Source organism: Canis lupus, chromosome 12 (genome assembly GCF_003254725.2).
Source record: "Canis lupus dingo isolate Sandy chromosome 12, ASM325472v2, whole genome shotgun sequence".
NCBI lineage: Eukaryota > Metazoa > Chordata > Mammalia > Carnivora > Canidae > Canis > Canis lupus.
The window spans coordinates 43670850-43696331 of NC_064254.1; the positions used below are offsets into that span (position 1 = coordinate 43670850).

The following is a 25482-nucleotide window of genomic DNA, read 5'->3' on the forward strand; positions in this document are numbered from 1 at the left end:
TATTATGCTTGTACTTACTCTCAGGCAGAAGATTTACTCTTGCCACCTCTAAGAAGTTAGTTTCATTTCCCACCACCAAATTCAATCAGTATATATATAGAGAAATCAGACGGATTTAATATTAGTAAATACTAAACATGAAAAAGATACGTTTGGAAAAAGCATTATAAACCTCAAAGCCAAAATTTAGTTGACATTCTCAGTTTTAGATTATTCACACAAGTATTTATTTCTTTCTATAGATGTGGTTGATACAAATATGAAACGACTAAATCAGAATATGTAATTGAACCATCAGTGATGTCCACAGGTTTCATAAATATGTGGGTAACTTCTTTGAAATACTTGTTTTCTTAACTATTATTTTTATCCCCTCTTAACAGTTCTCATGAATTCTATCTCCCTTTCCCAAGAGAAAAACAAAACCTGTCTTTACTGGATCTTGTAAAGAATCCCTTGGGTGCTTCATAATAAAATTTCTAACCTAGAACATACCCCTAATCCAGCAGGAATCTTCGCATCATCCCTGGGTATCCTTAATTTAAGGACAGCCACATTTATAATTATGTTTTTGGATGCACAATCCAACCTGTGGCACCTCTCTAGGATTAATTCCACATGAGAGCACATGTTTACTTTTTTGGTATTGTGTTTTCAGGGGAGTAGATTGTGTTCTTGTACATACTGTATAGAGTGCCCCTTCCACCATGGTCATTTATTGAAATAGGATTTTTGTTTTACAAATAACCAAACAAAACCCTTTTATATCAGAATTTATAGTTATTTTGCCTTATACTTTAACCTATACACTTTCAGTATTCAGTAGTGATGTAGGTTTGGGGTATTCAGAGTTTAGTTTTGGTCCCTGTCCCTAAGCCAAGGTCTACAAGGAAGAACAGAAATGTATGTACTTACATTATTATAGTGCTTTTTAAAAATAAGTGGAATAGGAAAAGAAACAACAATGTCTAAAAAATGAGGAGTTAAAGAGTCAAGAAAGGCTATATAGCCTGAATAGGTTTTAGAAAAATTGAATAAGAAAGGAGAGGGAGGCTATGTCAGGCAGAAGAATTAAGAGTTGTGGTAAAAAAGTAGTTGAGGAAGACTGTGATTATGGACCAGGCTAGGTAGGTGTCAGCCAGCCAGAGTTCTTCCTGCTTCCTCCTCTTAATTCTGTGTGAAACCTCAAACACCAAAATGTTCATACATACAGGACTTCATGAGCATACTTGCTTCATGGATTTGTTATGAAGATAATTTGTGTAAAAGGGCTTAGCATGGGGCCTGCCACAGAGTAATTACGAAGTCAGTGTGAGCTGCTATTAGTAATCATCATCTTCTTGAATAATGTTTGGGCAATGTTTATTTGGCGACTGTGCTTTGGGGACAGGATATTATCTTTAACTCAAGGACATATGTTGAGTTTCATTGTTACAGCTATTAACTATTTGAAGCTTACAAAAGAATCCTAGCTACCCATTAAAGGATCATTTTAGGTTGTAATATGTGCTCACACTGTTCTGTTTTTCTAAATTACTTTTCTTCATGATGCTCATGACATGTCACAAAAATCAATTTAAAGCTAGAAGAAATCTTTAGTTATCATTTTTATAGAATTCAGACTATTTCTAACAGATGGATAATTTCTTATATGTCGATTAACTTTTTAGTATCTTTTTTCCAAGTAAATAAAACTTGCTGTTTGTCATCTTGCTAGAATTGTGGGATTTTATTTTTTGAATCTCAGGTGTTATTTTTATAATTTTCACTGAGATCAAAAGTGAGAATATAAATATATAATTAAAATACGGTGAAACTCTATGTCAGAATTTTCTCCATCTAGAGATTAGCATGTAATTAATTTTAAAAGCTTTGACTTCTGGGGACACCTGGGTGGCTCAGTGGTTGAGCATCTGTCTTTGGCTCAGGGTATGATCCAGGATGAGTCCCATGTCGGCCTCCTTGCACAGAGCCTGCTTCTCCCTCTGCCTCTGTGTCTCTCATGAATAAATAAATAAAATCTTAAAAAAAAAAAAAAGAAAAAGAAAAAAAGCTTTGACCTCTGGGAGTATCATACTTCATAGACGAAACAACGTCTAAAAAATGAATGAACCAAGTACTGAATACTGCTGAGAAGTTGATTAAGATGAAAGGCTGGAGAAATGACCATTGGCTTTGGCTAATGCAGTTAACTGGTGAACCATACATGGGGTGGTTTCCTTGGAGGGAGAGTGTCATGAGGCATTTTTTAGTGGGCTGAAGAGTAAAGAGGAAATGAAGAAATGAAATAGTATAGAAAAATGTTTTAGAAAGTTTTGTAATGAGAACAGAAAAATGGTTTGGTAATCAGAGAGTCTGTGAGAGTCAAGAGGAAGCTATGGATTTTAGTTTCTCACTATGGAAGATTCCAGGGCTCTGTCTGTAGGTGAATGGAGAATGATCCTGCACAGGAAGAGAAACTTACTGAAGAAGAGTAAACCAGTAAAGGTACTTTAGGAAAATTCTTGAAAAGCAAAAGGAGATGGGATCCAAAAAGAGCATAAGGGTAGGTCTTTGATGGAGGTGGGTCCTTTGTTCCTCACAACAGGAAAGTAGAGAATAAGGATATAAGTGTATATGGGTTTGCAGATTGTTGGAGGGAATGTAAGCATTCCTTTTGCTTCTCTTTTTTATTGCTGCTGTTCTTTCATGATCTTAAGTTATTTTTAATGGTTAAATATCTTATTGAATTGGTGTGCTAAATTTTATAAATTCAAATTCAATTAACAGTGTATTATTTTTTATTTTACAGTGTATTTTTATTAGTTTCAGAGGTAGAGTTCAATGATTCATCAGGCTTATATAACAGCCAGTACTCGTTACATCATGTGCCCTTGTTAATGTCTATCGCCCAGTTACCTTATACCCCCACCACATCCCCTCCAGCAACCCTCAAGTTTGTTTCCTATGATTAGGAGTCTCATATACTTTGTCTCTCTCTCTAATTTAGTCTTCTTTTATTCTTCTCTCCCCCTATGATCCTCCGTTTTGTTTCTTAAATTCTACATATGAGTGAGATCATTTAATTGCCTTTCTCTGATTGACTTAGTATCCTCTCGTTCCATCCACATTGTTGTAAATAGCAAGATTTCCCCTTTTCGATGGCTGAGTAGTATTCCATTGTATATTTATACCACACCTTTTTTTTTTTAATTTAAATTCAATTAGCTAACATATAGTACATCATTAGTTTCAGATGTAGTTTTCAACAATTCATCAGTTAAATATAACACCTAGTGGTCATCCCATCACATGCTTTCCTTCATGCCCATCACCCATATACCCCATCCCCTCACCTACCTCCCCTTGAGTAACATTCAGTCTGTTTCCCAGAGTTAAGAGTCTCTCATGGTTTGTCGTCTTTGATTTTTTTTTCCCATTCAGTTTCCCCTCCTTCACTTATGGTCTCATGCACTATTTCTCATATTCCACATATGAGTGAAACCGTATGATAATGGTCTTTCTCCAATTGACTTATTCACTTAGCATAATACCCTCTGGTTCTGTCCATGTCGTTGTAAATGGTAGGTATTCATCCTTTCTGATGGTTGAGTAATATTCCATTGTATACATACCAGATCTTCTTTATCCATTCGTCTGTCAATGGACATCTAGGTTCTTTCCACAGTTTGGTTATTGTGGACATTGATGTTATAAACATTGGGGTGCAGGTGCTCCTTTGGATCACTACATTTGTATCTTTGGGATAAATACCTAGTAGTGCAATTGCTGGGTGGTGACATTTGCTTCTGTTTTCTTAATTAAATTTGCAGTTTGGTCTTTAGCAACAATGGAAGGAGGTGGTATTAGAGTTTTGAAAAGAAGACAAAGTATGAAATACTTGTGTCAGGCAATAGATTTACTAAGGAAACAGTGGTTTAGAACAGTGTTGAATACCTGGTTGAGGAGGTTTGTTTTTCAATTTAAAATGCAGTCAGCCATCCTGTGGTTATATGATTTTTCTCCAGCAATGTTCAGTTGCTTGAGCTCAGGCATAGAAAAAGCAGATAATCAAGTTCAACCCAGATTGGGACTTTGCCAGGTAAGTATTGAGAGAATAAGGAAGACATTTCACTCCCTGGCCCTGAAATGGGATGGATATAAAAAGGAAAAAAGCCTCCATGAGACTGAAGAGTAGTGGTTAAGAGTTAGAATTCTGGGGGTGCCTGGGTGGTTTCACCCAGGGGTGCCTGCTCTTGGTTTCAGCTCAGATCATGATCAGAGGGCCATAATCTCAGGTTCGTGAGATGAAGCCTCGCATCAGGCTCTGCACTCTGGGGGAGTCTGCTTGAGATTCTCTCTCTGCCCCTCAAAGAGTTAGAACCCTAAAGCTAGACTATTTCTGTTCCCTGACTCTGCCATTTATAATATTTCTATACCTCTGTCTCTTTATTTGTTAAGTGTGGACAATAATGTTTACTTCATGGGCTCAAATAGGATTAAATTAATTAAAATATGCAAAGCATTTAAATGGTGCCTGGCATGTAGTAAGCCACAATTTAAGGTCAGCTAAGATGTTGTTTTCTCTGCTGCATCTGAGGTCTTATCCTGAGAAGGTAGCTAGGACCAGAAGGCAGCTGATGTGCAGAGAAAAGCTGCAGATCTGTTGACCACATATTTGGAGTTTCTTAGAGTGTATAATATTTTGAAGGTTTGAGATTGGGTCAGATGAGGGGAAGTACAGAATATCAGGATTCTAGTGGATACCTTAACCTATTTGTGAAATACTTGTTAGATGTTTTATTTTATCTATATTGGTAGGTCTCCCGGAAAGTTTCTAGTTCTCTGGAGTAACTGGCTGTATGAGTTGATGGAAAAAATTATTTGCTAAAGATCATTAGTGTGTCAATTTTTGAAACTTAGAACTTTTGACCAAAATGAAATAAATTTGTTAATAATTGTCACATTCATTTGTTAGGTGGTAACAGTAATAACTGAATGATAATTTTTCATTTGGTAAAAAAACTTGGAGTGTCTGCTGTGTATATATATGTGTGTGTGTATGTATACACATACATATATATAGCATTTTTTAAAGTACTTTTTCATTCATAATGAACAAGTAGAGTTTTCCCCCTTGAATTTCATGGTACTTTAATCTATTTATTTACATAGTTGGAATGTGATAAAACTCTTGGAAAGTCCCCAGATATATTTGTAGAATTGGCTAATACTGAATAGTCCTTTGTCTCTTCATCCCTCTCCTGACTTTTCATGGCAATGGAGACAGGGAAGCAGGGAGCTCAGCTAGTAATAAACAGATTAGCCAAAATATCTTTATTTGGTTATTTTCTGAAATTAGGTCTATTCGTTTTTTATAACCACTTAAATTTTTTTAAATTAGATGGTCTGTTGGAATGTTTTATTTCTTACTAAAATTTTGCCTTTTCACCCTGTAAAGTATGAAAACTCTGATAATTTTCATAGGGTCTAATTTGCATAGAGAAATCTATGTCTTTTTTTCTTTAACAGCTGTTTTAATTTTTATATTTGAATGAGACAAAAACACTACACTAAATCACGCTTTATGACAATTCAAGTCCAATTTATGTGAGTTATAACTTAGAAATAACAGCTAAATTGTCAAGGGATATGATTATAGATTAAATTTAAAAAAACTGCTTATTAATAGCTCCAGAAAGAATTTTTTTAACAAGGATAACTTTTTTTTTTACAGTATTATATTAGTTTCAGGTGTGCAATATTGTGATTCAACAATTCCATACTGAAAGAAAAATTATAAATGCCATTTGACTTTACCTGCAGCACTTTATGGAAGAACAAGCCACAGTCTTAATTTACCTTTTCAGGTTTCCTAGTTACATTAAATAGTTATTGTATTGATCAAGAAATAGGTTTTGGGTTTGGGGTTGTTTTGTTTTTGTTTTAATTTCAAACAAATAAAACTCATTTGATAGTGGTGATAGAATTCTTGTTTGGTTTCTTGTTTAAAGTGATGCACATGTTCAATATTTTAATTTTGGTGAGGAATCTTGATTGTTGTGATAGTTTTATGAGCATATATTAGAACTTAATAGGTATGTTAAATATGTACAGGTTAATAAAATAGTAAAAAAAAACAAAACCACACATTTGGCAGTGACACATTTTGCATTCATGAGACAATTGGGTATAATTTAACCGTCTTCAGTTTTGCATTTTACTACCTTTACTAAATTCAGAGCCATATCTTGTTCTTAATTAAAATTTATTAGTCCTTATAATTACTTACTTCCTCATACTGTTTGTTTTTATTAGTGCTAATGGTGGCAATAACTTCTTTGAGCATTTTCTATGTGCCACTCTGATAAGTTTAATATGTTCTTTATTTAATTCTGACAGCCATTGAGCTAGGTATTATCATCTTGTTTTACAGTTGAGGAAACTGAAGTTTGACATCTCACCCAAGGTCATACAGCTAAGTGTTAAAACTAGGATTTGGATTCCCAGCTGTCTTGACATTATTAATTCCTGTGCTTGGAGACCCTAACTCCTACTGTCCATCTTTTTGTGGACTTGGGGTTCTACAAAACACTGTTTTGTTATTGAACATGTGCAGTTTTTGCCATGTATTACAACATTTCTGGAGAAGTTGCAGTGTATAAAGTTTCTTTGATCCAAATGGGAAATGTTATATTTGCATTAGGATCTAAGCCAGTGGTGTTCCAAGTGTGATTTGTGGGCCATTCACAAATTCTTTATTAAGGAAACATGAGATAAACACAGATGAAAGTATTAGACATCGGGGTTTTTTTTTGCTTGTGTGTGTGTGTGTGTGTGTTTTAAGGTTTATTATTTGAGAGACAGCACTAGTGCAAATGAGGGGAGGGGCAGAGGGAGAGAAACTCAAGCAGACTCTGGAGTGGGACACAAGGCTTTATCTCAAGATCTGGAGATGATCACCTGAACTGAAATCAAGAGTTGGACACTCAGCCAACTGAGCCATCCAGGTGCCTCTCAATGTTTGATATTCCTACAACAACTATGTACATGGTTTATATTTTTATCAGCAATTGACTGGGGAAAAAACTGGTTCTTTACCACACTTTGAGAAGTACTGATCTAAACCACTTTAAAATAAAATATGGAAAAATAAAATACCTGAGACTTAGAATTTGCATTTGTTATAGATTGGATGAAAAATTAAAAAGTGATATCCCTACACTTTTCTTCTGATATGTAATGAGTAATTTTATTTTCATTAAAAGTCATTGAGGAAGCAAAACCTAATTTCTAGTCCTAGGATCTGACCACTTTTTCACACAAAAGGAAAGTACAATAGCTCCCTCCTGATGAAATTTCTATAAAAGATCTTTCTCATTTTTCAGCTGTTTGCATAAGATTTTGCTTATAATGTTCCACCAGATAGTTATATGTGTCTTTGTTATATAAACTCTTTTTAGTTATATTAAAATATTTAGATAATTTTTAACTAAATAAATATTTAAAGAATCAAATTTCTGCACTGAGGGGGGCACTTGACAGGATGAGCACTGGGTATTATGCTATATGTTGGCAAATCAAGCTCCAATAAAAAATATATATACAAAAATAAAAAATAAATAAATACCAAAAAAAGCAAATTTCTTATCTGACTTAACTTTTTAAGCTGCAAACACAAAAGTCTAAACCCCACAAACTTAATTGTTTGTTGTTGGCTAGTGTTTTATACCAAATTTAAAAAGTATGTCAGAAAATCTGTCAGTTGAGGTAATACTGCTTCACAATTAGATTATTAGTCTTATTACAATTAAAATGCTTTTATTTGGGAAGCCTGAGTGGCTCAGTGGTTTAGCGCCTGCCTTCGGCTCAGGTCGTGATCCTGGCTGGAGTCCTGGGATTGAGTCCCATATGGGCTTCCTGCATGGAGCGTACTTCTCTCTCTCTCTCTCTACCTATGTCTCTGCCTCTCTCTGTCTCTGTCTCTCTGTCTCTGTCTCTCTGTCTCTCATGCATAAATAAATAAAATATTTTTAAAAATAAAAAATGCTTTTATTTATATAAATTACTTCTTTTTTTTTAAAATTTTTATTTATTTATGATAGTCACACAGAGAGAGAGAGAGAGAGAGGCAGAGACACAGGCAGAGGGAGAAGCAGGCTCCATGCCGGGAGCCCGACGTGGGATTCGATCCCAGATCTCCAGGATCAGCCCTGGGCCAAAGGCAGGCGCCAAATAGCTGCGCCACCCAGGGATCCCTATATAAATTACTTCTAAATTGATTTTCAGGTTAATTTTCCCAGTGCACAAATACTATATATCTTATCTTGAAAATGATGTATCTTACACTGGAAATATTACAAGGGGAAAAAATCCTTGTCAATAAAAATTATACATGTGCTTTATCTACCACTATTCTTAGGTATATTGAATATAATTTAGTTATTTTATACTATTATATGTTTTCAGATAATCCAGTCAAGTTGAATTTTTTCCCTAAACTTAATTTGGTTTTACAGTTCTTCTGTAATTTCTCAGAAGCAAAACTAGAAATGCTTTAGTTTGTGTTCATTCTAACCTTCATTCCTTATATGTCACTATGTGTTAATATTTAACTCTTTTATCAAAGTTTATGGCTTTAATTGTTTAGTATGGCAGTCTCTTTTTGAAGACTAAGTATAATATATCCACTTAATGAAACCATTAAGAGTTATGATTACATACAAATTAATGTGGAAAATGTTGGTGGCAAACATAGAGTACCAAGACATATGCTATATGATCTTAGCTATATCAATTAAATAGATAATTATGTTAACATTGTTATTCTTTGGCAAAAATATCCACCTGTTTACTTTCAATTGTTTCTATTTTATTAAATGCATTTTTCATAATTAAGACCTATTTTTAATTTTTTTAAATAGGTGCCACACCCAGTGTGAGACTTGAACTAATCCTGAGATGAAGAGTCACATGTTCTACCACCTAAGCCAGCCAGGGACCCCTATTTTTCTTTTATAAAATAAAAATCAGGGGATCCCTGGGTGGCGCAGCGGTTTAGCGCCTGCCTTTGGCCCAGGGCGGGATCCTGGAGACCCGGGATCGAATCCCACATCGGGCTGCCGATGCATGGAGCCTGCTTCTCCCTCTGCCTATGTCTCTGCCTCTCTTTCTCTCTCTCTCTCTCTCTGTGTGACTATCATAAATAAAAAAAATTAAAAAAAAACATTTAAAAAAAAATAAAAATCAGTAAAGAGAAATATAAAAATCTTTTTGGCCTTCTGGTTTGCCTTTTATAATGATCTTTAATGTGTATTATCCTATGCCTCTATTTTACTTATTTATTTTTATTAAAATTTAATTGACAATATTAGTTTTAGGTGTAGAACTGTTGATTCAGCAATTCTGTACATTACTCAGTGCTCAGCATACATTATTACAATATTACTTATTTTTTAAGATTTTATTTATTCATGAGAGATACACAGATAGAGGCAGAGACATAGGCAGAGGGAGAAGCAGGCTCCCTATGGAGTCTGTTACAGGACTTGAACCCAGGACTGTGGGATCGTGACCTAAGCCAAAGGCAGACACTTAACCACTGAGTGGTGGTTATTATTACACCATTATTATTACAATGTTATTGACTATACTTCCTGTGCTGTATTTTTATCTTAGTGATTTATGTGCTTCATAACTGGAAGTTTGTACCTCTTAATCTGCTTATCTATTTCACCTACATATCCACCCACCTTCCCTCGGACAACCACCAGTTTTTTCTCTATTTAAGAGTCTGCTTTTTTGATTGCTTCTTTTTGTTCATTTGTAATTTTTTATATTCAACGTGGAATATAAGTGGAATTATATTTGTCTTTCTCTGACTTATTTCATTTAGCATCTGTACTCATCCATGTTGTTACACACAGCAACATCTCATTCATTTTATGGCTGAGAAATACTCCATATTTTGTCTATTCATCTATCCATGGCCCTTGTGTTGCATTTGTATCTTGGCTATTATAAATAATGTTGCAATAAACTAGGGGTGTATATATATTTTCAAATTAGTGTTTTTGTTTTCTTTGTGTAATTTCCAGTAGAATTCATGAATCATGTAGTATTTTTATTTTTAATTTTTTGAGGAACCTCCATATTGTTTTCCAATTTATATTTACAATTGCACCAGTTTATATTCATACTAACAGTGCATGAAGGTTTTTTTTTCTCCATATTCTTACTAACACTTGTTATTTCTTATGTTTCTTTAATTTTAGCTATTCTGACAATAAAACGATATACCTTATTGTGGTTTTGACTTGCATTACCCTAATGATTTTGATTTTGAGCATCTTTTCGTTTGTCGGCCATCTGTATGTCATTTTTGGCTTCTACTGCCTTTGAGCTTTGTTCTTTTTCTAGCTCTTTTAGGTGTAAGGTTGGGTGGTTTATTTGAGATTTTTCTTTTTTGTTTAGGATTTTGTTTTTTGTAAGTAATCTCCACACCCACTGTGGGGCTCAAACTCAAAACCCCCAGATCAAGAGTTTCACACTCCACTGACTGCCAGCTGGGCACCCCTCTTGCTTTTTTGATGTAGGCCTGTGTCACTATAACCTTGCCTCTTAGAACTGCTTTCTTTTATTGCATCCCAAAGATGTTAGACCATTGTGTTTTCATTTTCATTTGTCTCCATCTATTTATTTTTTTCTTTGATTTCTCTGTTGACCCAACTATTGTTTAGTAGCATGTTGTGTGGTGTCATGTATTTGTGTTCCTTCCAGATTTTTTCTTGTAACTGATTGCTACTTCCATACCATTGTGGGAAGAAAGGATGCTTGGTGTGATTTCAGTCGTGTTAAATTTACTGAGACCTGTTTTGTGGCCTAACATGTGATGTACCCTGGATAATATTCCATGTGCAATTGAAGAGAGTATTCTCTCTTTTTGGGTGGAATGTTCTGTATATGTTAGGTCCACCTATTCTAATGCGTCATTCAAAGCCACTGTTTCTTTGTTGACATTCTTTCTGGATGATTTGTCCATTGATGTAAATAAGGTGTTAAAGTCTCGAGCTATTACTGTATTACTATTAACTTCTCCCTTTATGTTTTGTTGCTGTGAGAGCCCAGACTATGAAGGTATAACAATAAAGTATGTTTTCCCCCAAAATAAATTTTGCATTATTTTAAGGACCTACCCCTCCCAATTGAGAATGAAAGTATCATGAGGTCAGGAGTATTCTCTTTATTCAGCATCTAAATGTAGTGCTTGGCACATGGTGTATGTACTGAAGTAAATAGTTTCATAAGTCAAGTGACTCTGTTTAAGATAATCTTTCTAGAAATGGCATTTGGGGATTTGTTTTTATTTTATGGATAAAAGAATCAAGGTAGAGAATTGGGAAGTTTATATTTGTCACAGCTTTAACCAAGAAAATTTTGATTTAATAGATTCATAGATCTTTACCTTTTTTCAGTGCAAACAGCTATTATTAATATAGGTTATATGCTCTAGAGTAGTGACTCTTAACCCTTTTGAGGATTTTGTTAAAAACCATTTTGAGAATATTATAAAAATAGTAGACTATCTCCCTAATAAAATTTAAGAGGTAAATTTAAGAGGTAAATTTTGCATATAATTCAAGGTAATTCACAGATTCTCTAAGATCCATTCTATAGAAAAAAAAGATGTAGATGTAGATACGTAGAGATACAGATATCTGCACTGAGGTATAATTCATCTACCATATAATTCACCTATTTAAAAACACGTAATTTAGTTTTCAGTACAGAGTTGTGTGACCATCCTTAAAATCAATTTTATTTATTTATTTAACTGTAATTAACATCCAGTATTAGTTTCAAGTGTACAATATAATCAATTCTGTATATTACTCGTGCTCATCAGGATACAGGTAGCCTTAATCCCCTTCATCTATTTCCCACATACCCCAACCTTCCTCGTGTAACCACCATTTTGTTCTCCATATTTAAGAGGTTGTTTTTTTTTTTTTTTAATCTCTTGTCCATTTGTTTTTAAATTCCACATGAGTAAAGTCATGGTGTTTGTCTTTCTCTGACTTTTTAAACTCAGCATCATATCTTCTAAGTGCATCAGTGTTGTCGCAAATGGCATGGTCTCATTTTATGGCTGAGTAATTCTCCATTGTGGGTACATATACCACATCTTTATTCATTCATCTATCAATGGACATTGTTTGCTTCTGTGTCTTGGCTGTTATGAATAATGCTGCAGTAAACATAGATTTGCATATATCTTTTCAAATTAGTGTTTTCATTTTCTTTGGGCAAATTCCCACTAGTAGATCATATGGTAATTCTATTTTAAAATTTTTGAGGAACTTCCATACTGTCTCCCACAGTGACTATACCAGTTTGCATTCCCACCAGCAGTGCATGGGGGTTCCTTTTTCTCCACATCCTTGTTAACATTTGTTATTTTTGTCATTTTGACTTTAGCCATTCTGACAAATATAAGATGATATTTCATTGTGGTTTATCTTTACATTTACATGATTATTGATGTTGAACAGCTTTTCATGGGTCTCTTAGCCAACAGTATCATATGTCTTCTTTGGAAAATGTTTATTCAAGTCCTTTACCCATTTTTTTTTTAAGGATTTTATTCATTTATTCCAGAGACACAGGCAGAGGGAGAAACAGGCTCCATGCAGGAAGCCTGACGTGGGACTTGATTCCGGGTCTCCAGGATCATGCCCTGGGCTGAAGGCGGCACTAAACAACTGAGCCACCCAGGCTGCCCTTCTGCCCATTTTTAAATCAGATTCTTTTGGTGTTGAGTTATAGAAGTTCTTTATATGTTTTGAAAATGAACCCCTATTGGATCATTTTACAGATATTTTCTTCTCTTCAGTAGGTTACCTGTTTGTTTTGTTCATGGTTTCTTTCATTGCACAAAAGCTTCTGGTGTAGTGCCAATTTTAATTTTGCTTTTGTTTCTCTTGCCAGAGAAGACATATCAAGAAAAATGTTACTATGGCCAATATCAGATTATTGCTTTTGTTTTCTTCTAGGCATTTTACGGTTTCAGGTCTCACATTTAAGTCTTTATTCCCTTTGTGTATGCTGTAAGAAAGTGGTCCGGTTTGATTCTTTTGCATGTTGCTCTCCAGTTTTTCCAGCACCATTTGTTAAAGAGACTGCCTTTTCTCCATTATATTTCTTACCTCCTTTGTTATAGAATAATTGATTATATAAGCATGGGTTTATTTGAGCTCTGTATTCTGTTCAGTTCATTTATGTCTGTTTTTCTGCCAGTACCATATTGTTTTGTTTATAATAGCTTTGTGATATATCTTGAAATCTGGAATTGTGGTAACTTCCAGCTTTGTTTTTCAAGATCGCTTGGGCTATTTGGGGTCCTTTGTGGTTCCAAATATAAATTTTTGGACTATTTTTCTAGTTTTGTGAAAAATGCTGTTGGTATTTTGATAGGAATTTGCATTAAATCTTTAAATCTAGATTTCTCTGGGGAGCATGGATATTTTAATAATATTGGTTCTCCCAATCCATGAATATCTCCCAACATGAAATATCTTTCGATTTGTTTGTGTCATCTGCAATTTCTTTCATCAGTGTTATATAGTTTTCAGACTACAGGTGTTTTACCTCCTTAGATAAGTTTATTCCTGTGTATTTTGTTCTTTTTGGTGCAATTAGAAATAAACTGTTTCCTTAATTTTTCCTGCTACCTCATTGTCAGTATAGAGAAATATAACAGATTTCTGTATATTATATGTTCTGTGATGTTGTAGATTTCTTTTATTAGTTTTAATGGCTTTTGGTAGCATCCTTAGGGTTTATTTTTATATATATATATAATATCATGTCATCTGCAAATAGTGAAAGTTTTATTTCTTCCTTATCAGTTTGGATGCCTTTTATTTCTTTTTCTTGTCTGATTGCTGCAAGCTGGAATTTCCAGTGCTTTGTTGAATAAAAGTGATAATAGTGAATATCCTTGTCTTGTTCTTGATCTTAGAGGAAAAGCTTTCACTTTTTAGCATTGAGTATATTGTTAGCTGTGGATTTTTCACATATGGTCTTTATTTTGTTGAGGTGTGTTCTCTCTAAACCTACTTTATTGAGAGTTTTTATCATGAACACAATGTTGTCCTTTGTCAGATGCTTTTTCTGCATCTGTTGTGATGACCATATGGTGTTTATCCTTCCTCTCATTAATGTGATATACAGATTATTGATTTGCAAATATTGAACCACTTTTGCATTCCTGAGATAAATCCCACTTGATTGTGGTGAATGATTTTTAAATGTATTGTTGGATTCAGTTTGTTAATATTTTGTTGATAATTTTTGCATCTCTGGTCATCAGAGTTACTGACCTGTAGTTCAGGTAATGCTAGCTTCCTAAAATGAATTTGAAGCTTTCCTCCTCCTTCTAACTTTTTGGAATAGTTTGAGAAGAAAAGGTATTAACTCTTCTTTAAATGTATGGTGGAATTCACTTGTGAAGCTGTCTGGTCCTGGACTTTTGTTTGTTGGGAGTTTTTTTGGCTACTGATTCAATTTCATTACTAATGATAGGTCTGTTCAAATTTTCTCTTCTGATTCAGTTTTGGGAGGCAGTAGGATTCTATGTGTCCAATTTGTTGACATAAAATTTTTTCATAATATTATCCTATAATCCCTTATAATTCTGTAGTGTTGGTTCTTATTTTTTTTTTCTTTCATTTCTGATTTTGAGTACTCCCCTTTTTTTATGAATCTGGCTAATAAAGGTTTATCAGTTTTGTTGATCTTTTCAAAGAACCAGCTCCTGGTTCTGTTGGTTTTTTTAGTTTTTGTTTGTTTTTGCTCTAATCTTTATTTCCTTCCTTCTGGTTTGGGGTTTTGTTCTTCTTATTCTAACTTCTTTTTTTTTTTTTTTTTAAGATTTATTTATTTATTAGTGTACATGGGTGAGAGCAAGGACAGAGAGAGAATCTCAAGGAGGCTTCATGTGATGCCGGGCTCCATCTCAGGACCCTAAGATATGACCTGTCAAAACCAAGAGATGGATGCTTAATTGACTAAGCCACCCAGGTGCCCATTCTTTTTCTAACTCCTTTAGGTGTGAGGTTAGGTTGTTTGGGATTTTTCTTCTCCAGGTAGGCCTGTATTGCTATAAACTTCCCTGTTAGAACTGTTGTATCCCAAAGATTTTGGACCATTGTGTTTTTTCATTTGTCTCCGATATTTTTTTATTTCCTCTTTGATTTTTTGGTTGTTCCATTCATTGTGCTCTTTCCAGATTTTTTTCTTGGAATTTATTTATTTATTTATTTATTTATTTATTTATTATTTATGATAGTCACACAGAGAGAGAGAGGCAGAGACACAGGCAGAGGGAGAAGCAGGCTCCATGCACCGGGAGCCCGATGTGGGACTCGATCCCGGGTCTCCAGGATCGCGCCCTGGGCCAAGGGCAAGCGCCAAACCGCTGCGCCACCCAGGGATCCCATTTTTCTTGGAATTGATTTCTAGTTTCATAGTGTTGTGGTCAGAAAGGGTGCATGATATGATTTCTTTCTTTTTGAATTTGTTGAGACTTGTTTTGTGCTGTAATATGTGATCTCTTCTGGAGAATGATCCATGTGCACTTGAATGTATATTCTGGTGTTTTAGGATGAAATGTTCTGAAAATATCATTAGATCTGTCTTGTCCATTGTGTCCTTCAAAATCACTGTTTCCTTGTTGATTTCCTTTTGGATGATCTATCCATTGACTTAAATGAGGTATTAAAGTCCTGTTATTGTATTGCTATCAATTATTTCCTGTATGTTTTTTATTATCAATTATTTCCTTTATGTTTTTTATTACCTGCTTTATGTATTTGGGTGCTCCGGATTGGGTGCATAGATACTTACAATTGTTATATCTTCTTGTTGGATTATTCCTTTTATGACCACATAGTGTTTTTGTTTCTTGTCACAGTCTTTGTTTAAAGTATGTTTTACCCAGTGTAAGTATTTTTACTTGCTTTCTTTTCATTTCCATTCACATGATAAAAGCTTTTCCATCCTATCACTTTCAATTTGAATGTCTGTTTAGGTCTGAAATGAGTCTCTTGTAGGCAGTATATAGATGGGTGTTGCTTTTTCACCCATTCTGTCACCCTATTCCTTTATTGGAGTTTTTAGTGTATTTACATTCAAAATAAATCAAAGTAATTATTGATAGGTATGTACTTATTGCTGTTTTATTACTTGGTTTATGGTTCTTTTTGTAGTTCTCTGTTCTCTTGCTCTTTTCTCTCATGGTTTGTTCCTGTAGTGATACAGTCGGTTCCTTTCTCTTTATTTTTTGCATATGTATTACTGGTTTTTGATTTGTGGTTATTGTTAAGTTTGTATATAGCATCTTATGCACATAGCAGTCTATATTAAGTTGACAGTTGCTTAACCCATTCTTTACCCCTCTCACCCTCATAGTTTGGGTATATGGCATCATACTTTACATCCTTTTATTTTGTAAATCCCTTGACTGATTTTTATTAGTATACTTATTTTTATGGCTTTTTTATTTCCTACTTACTCCTGCTTCTGATATTTCATTTCCACTTAAGTAGCCCCCTTTAATATTTCTTGTAGGGATTGGCTTAGTGGTTATGAATTTCTTTAACTTTTGCTTGCCTGGGGAGCTCTATATTTCTCCTTCTATTCTAAATGAAGGCCTTCTAGATAGAGTATTCCTAGCTGCAGTTTTTTTTTTTTTTTTTTTTTTTTTCTCTCAGCACTTTGAATATATAGCATGCTCATTGCATTCTGGCCTGCAAAATTTCTCCTAAAAAATCAGCTGATAGCCCTAAGGGGTTTCCCTCGTATGTAACTTTTCATTTCTCTTGTTGTTTTTAACTTTCCCTCTTTATCCCTACTTTTTGCCACTTTAATTATTATGTGTCTTGATGTGGACTTCCTGGGTTGATTTTGTTGGGGATTCTCTGTGCTTCCTGGATCTCAATTTCTGTTTCATTCCTGGGATTCAGGAAGTTTTCAGCTCTCATTTCTGCAAATACATTCCCCCATTTTCTCTCTCTTCTCCTTTTGGGATCCTTATAATGCAAATGTTATTTCACTTCATGGTATCACTGAGTTATCTAAATCTATTTTCATTTTTTATTATGTCTTCCTCTCTCTCTTGCTCAGCTTGAGTGCTTTCCATTACTCTGTCCTCTAGGTCACTGATCCATTCTTCTGCTTCCTTTAGTCTATTATTTATTCCATCTAGTGTATTTTTATACATTAATGTATTTTATACATTAATATAAATATATGTATATTTATACATATGTAATTTCAATTATTGAGTTCTTCATCTTTAATTGGTTCTTTATGTTTTCTGTCTCTTTATTAAGGGTCTCATGAGGTTCTCCACTCTTTCCTTAATAGTCCAGTGAGTATCCCTATGACCATTACTTTAAATTCTTTATCAGGTGTATATTTTACCTCTGCTTGATTTAGCTGTCACTGCGATTTTGTCCTTTCTTTCATTTGGGATATATTCATCTGCCTCATTTCGTCTAACTTTGTGTCTGTTATATGTGGCAGAAAAGTCAGCTATGTCTCCTGCTCTTGAAAGTAGTGGCCTGTGAAGAGGGCCTGTAGTGCCCAGTGGTGTGTTGTTTCCTGTTGAGCAGAACCTTGTGCTTCAGGGGTATCTCCTGTGTGCGTTGTGTATGCCCTGCTGATATGACTTAGCTGCTTTTTGCCTTCTGTTTATTCATCTGTAATGGCTCTCTGCTGTTATGGACAGTGTTTGATCCTTGTTTTGTTACTGAGCCAGTCTGGGGCTACCTTGGGCTTCTCTTGAGTCTGCCAGAGATATGGGAGCACAGAGCTGTAGGAGAATGTAAGAACAGGATGTGTGGTCAGTAAGGTTGGCAGCAGCAGGAACAACTTGCAGCTGCTGAGGACTGAGGTACATGGGTTGGAGAGGAATGGTCCACTGAAGTGGGTGGGGGTGGGGGTGGGGGTTGTCACATGTTGTTAGCAAAGTTTGCCCTGGTCTGCTGTGGGAGAAGATCTGAAATAGAGTTCTGGCTGGTTGGGGCGTTTCCATAGGAGAATGGTGGGCAGGAGGCACTCTTAACAAGTTAGGTAGCTGCTGTTGTTACCCTGCTGGTTCCTGCAGGTATCTATGAAAGAAATTGTGCCTGCCAGCTCCTTTGTAGTTACTGAAGAAGTCTCCCAAAGATCCCTGCCCCTCCAGCACATGCTCTGAGATTAGTAAGCAGATCTCCCAGATATCCAGGCTTTTTTCAAACTGCTGTTTCTTTGCTGTATCTCATTGGAGCTGTTTGTTGTGCTGTCTCTTTAAGGCTGGGGGGCTCAATTTCCTCTCTCCCTCCTTGCTCTCTCACAAGCCTCTTAATTTTTAAAGGACCAGGATTTAAGCCCTCCCAGTTGTAAGAACTCACAAAAGTTAGCCCCTCTGGTTTTCAAAGCCAGATACTCTGGTCATTTATCTTCCCCATGCAGGCTCCCTGATGTGAGTCTTGTTTCTCACCTCTCTCAACACCTGAGATGTCCCTCCCTCCCATGGAAAGTCCCATGGGTCCATTTAGCTCCTGATCTGTCACAACCCTTCCTACCTTCTTTAATATGGCCTCTTCTCTACATTTAGCTGGGGAGAATTTGTTCTGCTGGTCTTCAGGTCATTTTTTGTGTTATTTATACCAATGTGGCTATTATTTGAATCTGTGGGACATGGTAAGCTTAGGGTCCTCCCATTCTGCAATCTTCCCCGGAAGTCCTTTCCTCTTTTCACTTTCTTGCTGATATCTTTTGAAGCAGAAAGGTTTTCATTTTGATGAAATCCAGTTTATTTTTTGTTGTTGTTGCTTGTGATGTTTTTAGTATTATTTCTGGGAAGACTGTGTAGCCTTAGGCCACAAAAACTTATTCCTGTGTTCTAAGATTTTTATACCTGTTACATTTAGATCTATCATCCATTTTTGAGTTGATTTTTGTGTAGATATGAGGAAGGAGTCAACTTCATTATTTTACATGTGGCTATCCAGTTATCCTAAAACCATTTGTTGAAGAGACTATTTTTACCTTTCATTTAATCATGTTGGCATCCTGTGAGTCCCATTCTTAGACCCTCCTCCACATCCATGAATCCTAAAGAAAGGTACAGAGTTCGATAAAAATCCAGTAGGATACCAGAAAAGTAGAGGAGAAGCAGCATTGGGTTTTAGATTGAGCCTCAGTTAAATCTCTATTAGTTATCTAGTTGCTCTGTTCACTGCTCTACTCTGTTAGTTGTCTAGTGCTTTGTAATAAATTTACGCCCCTAATCAGGGGCCTAAAGCAGCAAGATTACTGTAGGTCATGAGTATGGGGACTTAGTTATGTAGTTCTGACTCAGAATCTTTTCACGAAGTTACAGTCAGTATGCTGGTACTGCAGCCAAATCAAGGTTTGTTTGGAAATGGAAGATCTGCTTCTAAAATGGCTCACTCACACAGCTATTGGCAGGTTCACTGGAACCTCTCAGTAGGGCTCCTTTAAGTGTTTCATCATGTAGCAACTGCCTTTCTCCAGAGCTAATGATCATAGGGTAAGGGAGGAAGCTGAAGTGCTTTTATGACCTAGTCTTGGCCATTACGTATATTCACTTCTGCCTTGCTATTTTTGTCAGAATAGAGTTACAAAGTCCAGCCCAACGGGCTGCAGGATTTGGAACCATTTTTTAAAATTAATATCAAAGAATATGTGAACATGTTTTGAACTATGTATTTTTTTTATTAAAAGTAAGGTCTAATTCCAAATAGCTGATGTTCCTTTATACTGTGTGCTCATTTATTGCTTAATAAAATGAGATGATCTCCAAGTAATTAATTTTTTTCCTGTTCTTTTTTTTTGCATGTCTTTGATATTTCCAATCCAACCAGTCTTAGTGTATTTTAATATCAAAGCAAAGCAGAGGAATATGTCTATCACAAATGTTATATCAGAAAAAGAGAAATAACGTGATTTCTAAACTGAAGTATCAATATTTCCTGGTCTTTCCTCTCCTTTCATTCTCACGGTCATTTTCCAATTCCTGGGAATAAACATAAGAATATTATCTTTGAAGCTGTCTGTAATAGTTCATGACTTTACATGGTAGCTGACCAATTTTGACCACTTCTAACCCACGAAATATTTTAAAGTTATCCACTAGTTTTGTAGCAAGAGCATATGAGCCCATTTTAATGCTTTACTTTGTAACTTTGATTCCTTCTGCAAACTTTTTTTTATAGGTAATGGTTTTACATGACTTTGGAACTTGTCTCTAGTGGGACGCTGTGGGAGGATGAACACAGAAGAGCTAGAATTACTGAGTGACTCCAAATACAGAAACTATGTAGCTGCAATTGACAAAGCACTAAAAAATTTTGAATATTCCAGTGAATGGGCAGATTTGATATCAGCACTTGGAAAACTTAATAAGGTATGTCCATTTTATCCATTCCATAAAAAGAAGTAAAAATCAGAAATTTCATTTTGTACTTACTATATTTCTCTAAAATTTGAAGTAAAGAATAATAAAAATATAACTAAAGCTTAGAATTATTTTTGGTACTTCTATTACTTTATGAGTTGCCTGTCTGTATAGCCAGGCATATTTTTGCGGCCAAATCAACACAGTATTTGAAAAATATATTCCATCATTGCCATTAAAAACATAAGACTAGGGCAGCCTGGGTGGCTCAGCGGTTTAATGCCTGCCTTCAGCCCAGGGCATGATCCTGGGGTCCTGGGATTGAGTCCCACGTCGGGCTCCCTGCATGGAGCCTGGTTCTCCCTCCGCCTGTGTCTCTGCCTCTCTGTGTCTCTCATGAGTAAATAAATAAAATCTTTAAAAAATTTTAAAAAAATAAAAAAACATAAGAGTAGGAAACAAATATGCTAACTCTGAAGGCTAATAAGTTTCTGTAATTGAGCATCAGATATGGTTCTACAGTTTCTTTTTTTTTTTTTTTTTTTTTTAAATTTTTATTTATTTATGATAGTCAGAGAGAGAGAGAGAGAGAGAGGCAGAGACACAGGCAGAGGGAGAAGCAGGCTCCATGCACCGGGAGCCCGATGTGGGATTCGATCCCGGGTCTCCAGGATCGCGCCCTGGGCCAAAGGCAGGCGCCAAACCGCTGCGCCACCCAGGGATCCCGGTTCTACAGTTTCTGATAGCAAAATTAAAAACTGCGTATAGAATGTGGTGACTCATATCTTTTACAAATGGTATAGAACAGTAAGGAAAACTTTTTATCCAAGGAATTCTTAGGTATATTCAGTACTTTTTACAAAAGTGACAAGTAGTTGCTTAGGCCTTGGAGGTTTACCTTGCATATTTCCTCTTAACATGTCCAGTTTTAAGCCCTTATTATAATGGCATTTTTGGATCAATTCATAGGTTTAAATTTTAACACTGTTTTTTGTTTACTTGTTTGTTTTTTAACTTAGATCAAACTATGTACCTCACACCTAGAGTTTTGATATTGGGGATTTGGGAGGGAATTTTTTTTTTTTTTTTTTTTTTTAGCCATTATTATTGAATTGGAATGCTTTTAAATATTAAATGGAGTGGAGAAGAAGATAAGAAATGAGAACCCTCCCAGTAAGTATTAACATCATACAGCTGAGCATACAATTAGGAAAGAAATTGTCTTAAAATACATTACGAGGACCCTACTGTGTCACCTCATACATACTACAGATAATTATTTTGATAGCTTTAAAAATAGCTTTCATTTTTAATGTGCCAAGGATTTATCTTAAAATTAAATGTACAGACTAATGCTTGACATGTTAAATTCTAAGATTTATCATTTGAGGTTTGATAAATTGTCAGATTTTTCTTAAAATAATCTCAAGAAATCACTCCAAAAGTATGAATGTGCTTTAAAGGTAATGAGGTTCTTTCTTGTTCTGAAGAGTCTCTCTCTCTCTCTCTCTCTTTTTCTCTTTTTAAAGATTTTATTTATTTATTCATGAGAGACATAGAGGCAGAGACATAGGCAGAGGGAGAAGCAGGCTGCCTCTGGGGAATCTGATGCAGGACTCAATCCCAGGACCCCAGGATCACAATCTGAGGAATGTCAAAGGCAGACATTCAATCACTGAGCTACTCAGGCTCCCTGAAGAGTCTCTTTCTGAGGACTTACTAAGAATGCTATTTAAAAGCAATTTATTAAATTGCAGAAATTAATATACATAATTGAGTACATAAGTTGTTTTTCTTTTTTACTTAATATTTACAAAAACATTTTACCATATCCAGATAATCCAAAGTAGGATATGCAAGTCATTGAAAACCTTACTTTAGGTTGTAAAACAGGCATGGATTATATGTAATATATGTAATATAAATTTGTTGAAGATAGTTTAAATACATGTTTTAATATAAAATTTTATTGTTTATTAATATACTAAATTTATACAAGTTTTTAAATTCAGAAATGCCTTTAGAAAATGGTGTTATAGGGCAGCCTGGGTGGCTCAGAGGTTTAGCACCATCTTCAGCCCAGGGTGTGATCCTGGAGACCCAGGCTCGAGTCCTGTGTAGGGCTCCCTGCATGGGGCCTGCTTCTCCCTCTGCCTGTGTCTCTGCCTCTCTCTCTCTCTCTCTCTGTCTCTCGTGAATAAATAAATAAAATCCTTTTAAAAAAATGATGCTATATTTTACTCTTCTTTTTAAATTTAATTTGGTTTTAATAGTTTTTTCATCAAAACATTTTGTGTTATAGATCATTAAATTTTCTTCTGCAGAGATAATTATACTTTTCCTTAAAATATATGTAAATATTAGGGTGCCTGATGGCTCAGTTGGAAGAACATGTGACTTCTCATCTCAGGATCTAGAATTTGACCCCCCACGTTGGGTGTGGAGATTATTTAAAAAACAAATTAAAATATGTAAATATTGACTCTTGGCTTTGTGTTTAAAATTCAAATTAATATTTTGTTAACAGAAGTAGCTAGTTGAAAAATATTTTTCATAGCTGTATTATTCCTGATGTTTTACCCTTAACTTGCTTTTCATTTATAGATTTAATTTTATTTACATTCTTTGCATCCAATGAATTAAAAGATTGTAGTTGGAAGAACATTGAAAATGGTATCTCTAATTGTACCTCAGTTCAAACCTTTACTTTTGTTATAAACTGGGAGATCTAGGGGCACCTGGGTGGCTCAGTGGTTGAGCATCTGCCTTTGGTTCAGGTCATGATCCCTGGGTCCTAGGATCGAGTCCCACATCAGGCTCCTCACAGGGAGCCTACTTCTCCCTCTGCCTGTGTCTCTGCTTCTCTCTCTGTGCCGTGAATGAATGAATGAATGATTGATTGATTGATTGATTGATTGATTTGGGAGATCTAGTCCTGACTTTTCTATTGTGGTACCTTTGGCGGGTCATTTTATGTATTTTAACTTCTGTTCTTTTTTGTAAAATAAATGACTTTTTATATTTCTTCTAAATTCCAATTCTAGCATATTATACTGTTTTTATTCTGAGTGTTTATTCTGTAGTGTTCTAGCAACACTTTAATACTTAGAAGAACTTACTTATAAAGTTCTTTTTGTTGTTTAACAAATCTCCTTAGGTGGTTTATAAAATAGAATTGTCTATAAATTCTGATCTGACCATTATCTCTAAAGAAATACTATGTTTGAATAAATACAGTTAGTTGTATTTGGTCCACTTGGGATATTAAATTAGCAAAAACAAATGGGCAGTTATAATCTTAAGTAGATTCTTTTAAGCATTAGAATTCCTTGATATCATATGATATACTAAAGCAATGGTTGTCCCTCCTCCACCTACATTTATGTTGAGATTCAATTTCCTTCATATCTTTCAGCATATCAAAAATAGATTTAAGGCTGACTGACATTAGAGATCAGCAAAAATCTAAATCCTTTCCTTCTTTTGTGAATAAATTTGTTGGCAAAATACTGTGATTTTTTTTAACATAAAAATGCTGTTTCTGTTACCATGTGGTGGGTTTAGTTTTTAACAGAATAATTTTTTTACATCCTCAGTTTTAATTTTAAATATGGCATATACTGATAGATATAACTGACTGAGGCAAGAGTAATTTGGCATCCTTTATAAATATTTAGAGCCTAAAGAAGTCCTATAAGGATTTTTGATAATTCTGTGCTAGAAAATGGAAATAAAAGATATATTTTTGTTTTCCTCAACTGAATTACAATGTTTTCTTCAAGGTTTTACAAAATAATGCAAAGTACCAAGTAGTACCCAAAAAGCTGACCATAGGCAAACGCCTAGCTCAATGCCTACATCCAGCATTACCAGGTGGAGTTCATCGAAAGGCACTTGAAACATATGAAATTATCTTCAAAATCATTGGTCCTAAGAGACTTGCCAAAGATCTTTTTTTATACAGGTAAGAATAATTTTATTATTTATATATAAATTAAAAATATTTTCAACTGTTTCATGTTTTATGCAGTAAAAACTAAAATATTGAAAACTCCTTAATAATGGAAGTTTTTAGATCAATGTCAAATATTTTGATAGTTAAATGCTTCAGAAAAATTTAGGCTATTCCTTTATGTAAGTTTTTTTTTTCTTTGTCATTTATGGCAAGTTTTTGTTTAGAATTGTTGAGACTATACTGCTATCTGCCTTTTTAAACTTAAGGACTATGATGAGAAAAAATAAGAGACCTTTATCTCTTAGTAGTTTTCAATGTAGTTAATCATTCTTTCCCTGAAGTATTTTTTTTCTCTTGGCTTACATTCTGCAGTTTACTTTTTCAGTCTTCATATGGACATACAGAATTTCTTAAAGATTGCTTAGTCTTATGTTTTTCACTTTGTATTCTTTTGTTGGATAAGCTTATCCACATCCATGGTTTATTCTTTTAAGTGCTAACTCCCAACTCGGTATCACCAGTGTTGGCTTCTGCTTTAAACTTCTGGCTTACTCGCCATTTTTTGTGTGGTTCTATAAAAGCAGCTGAAACTCACTCTCTTCCAAACTAAACTCATTTTCTATAAACCCCGCCTTCTGCAAGTGTACTAAAGTTCAGTAAATGGCATCATTTTCCATCCATTTATACAAGCCTGAAATCCAAAAGATTACACTTAATATCTTGTTTTCTTTTGCCCATATTCTTCTCATGTACCTTCTGTCACTAAAAGCTAGGTCTCATAATGGTAAAGAACAGAAGCTGTGGGATCAAAATGGTTTATCTTTACCACTCACCAGCTCTTTGATCATGGATCATTTTCTTCACCTCTCTGTGTGTATTCTCATTTGCAAAAGGAGAATAAGTTTACCAGTTTCACAGGATTGTTAATAGATTTAAAAATGTAAATACGTATAAAGTGCCTAGAACAATGTGCAACATATAGAAGTACTCAATAAATGTTAGCTATTGTTCTGATAGATGTTCCAGTGCACTTACTTTTTTCACCCTGACTGACAGCATCTATTCTTAGGTAAATTATCTC

General features: G+C 34.8%; 1 protein-coding gene across 7 annotated transcripts in view; it reads left to right on the top strand.

Moving 5' to 3' along the window:
• The window catches only part of DOP1A (DOP1 leucine zipper like protein A), a 108725-nt gene that overhangs the window by 14598 nt on the left and 68645 nt on the right, over positions 1–25482 (top strand). For all 7 annotated transcript variants that reach the window (XM_035698089.2, XM_049092299.1, XM_035698092.2 and 4 more), the window contains exons 2-3: positions 20265–20455; positions 24229–24410. In XM_035698089.2, coding sequence (XP_035553982.2) covers positions 20318–20455; positions 24229–24410 — 320 coding nt within the window. In that variant the 5' untranslated portion in view covers positions 20265–20317. The remainder of the gene's footprint in view (positions 1–20264; positions 20456–24228; positions 24411–25482) is intronic.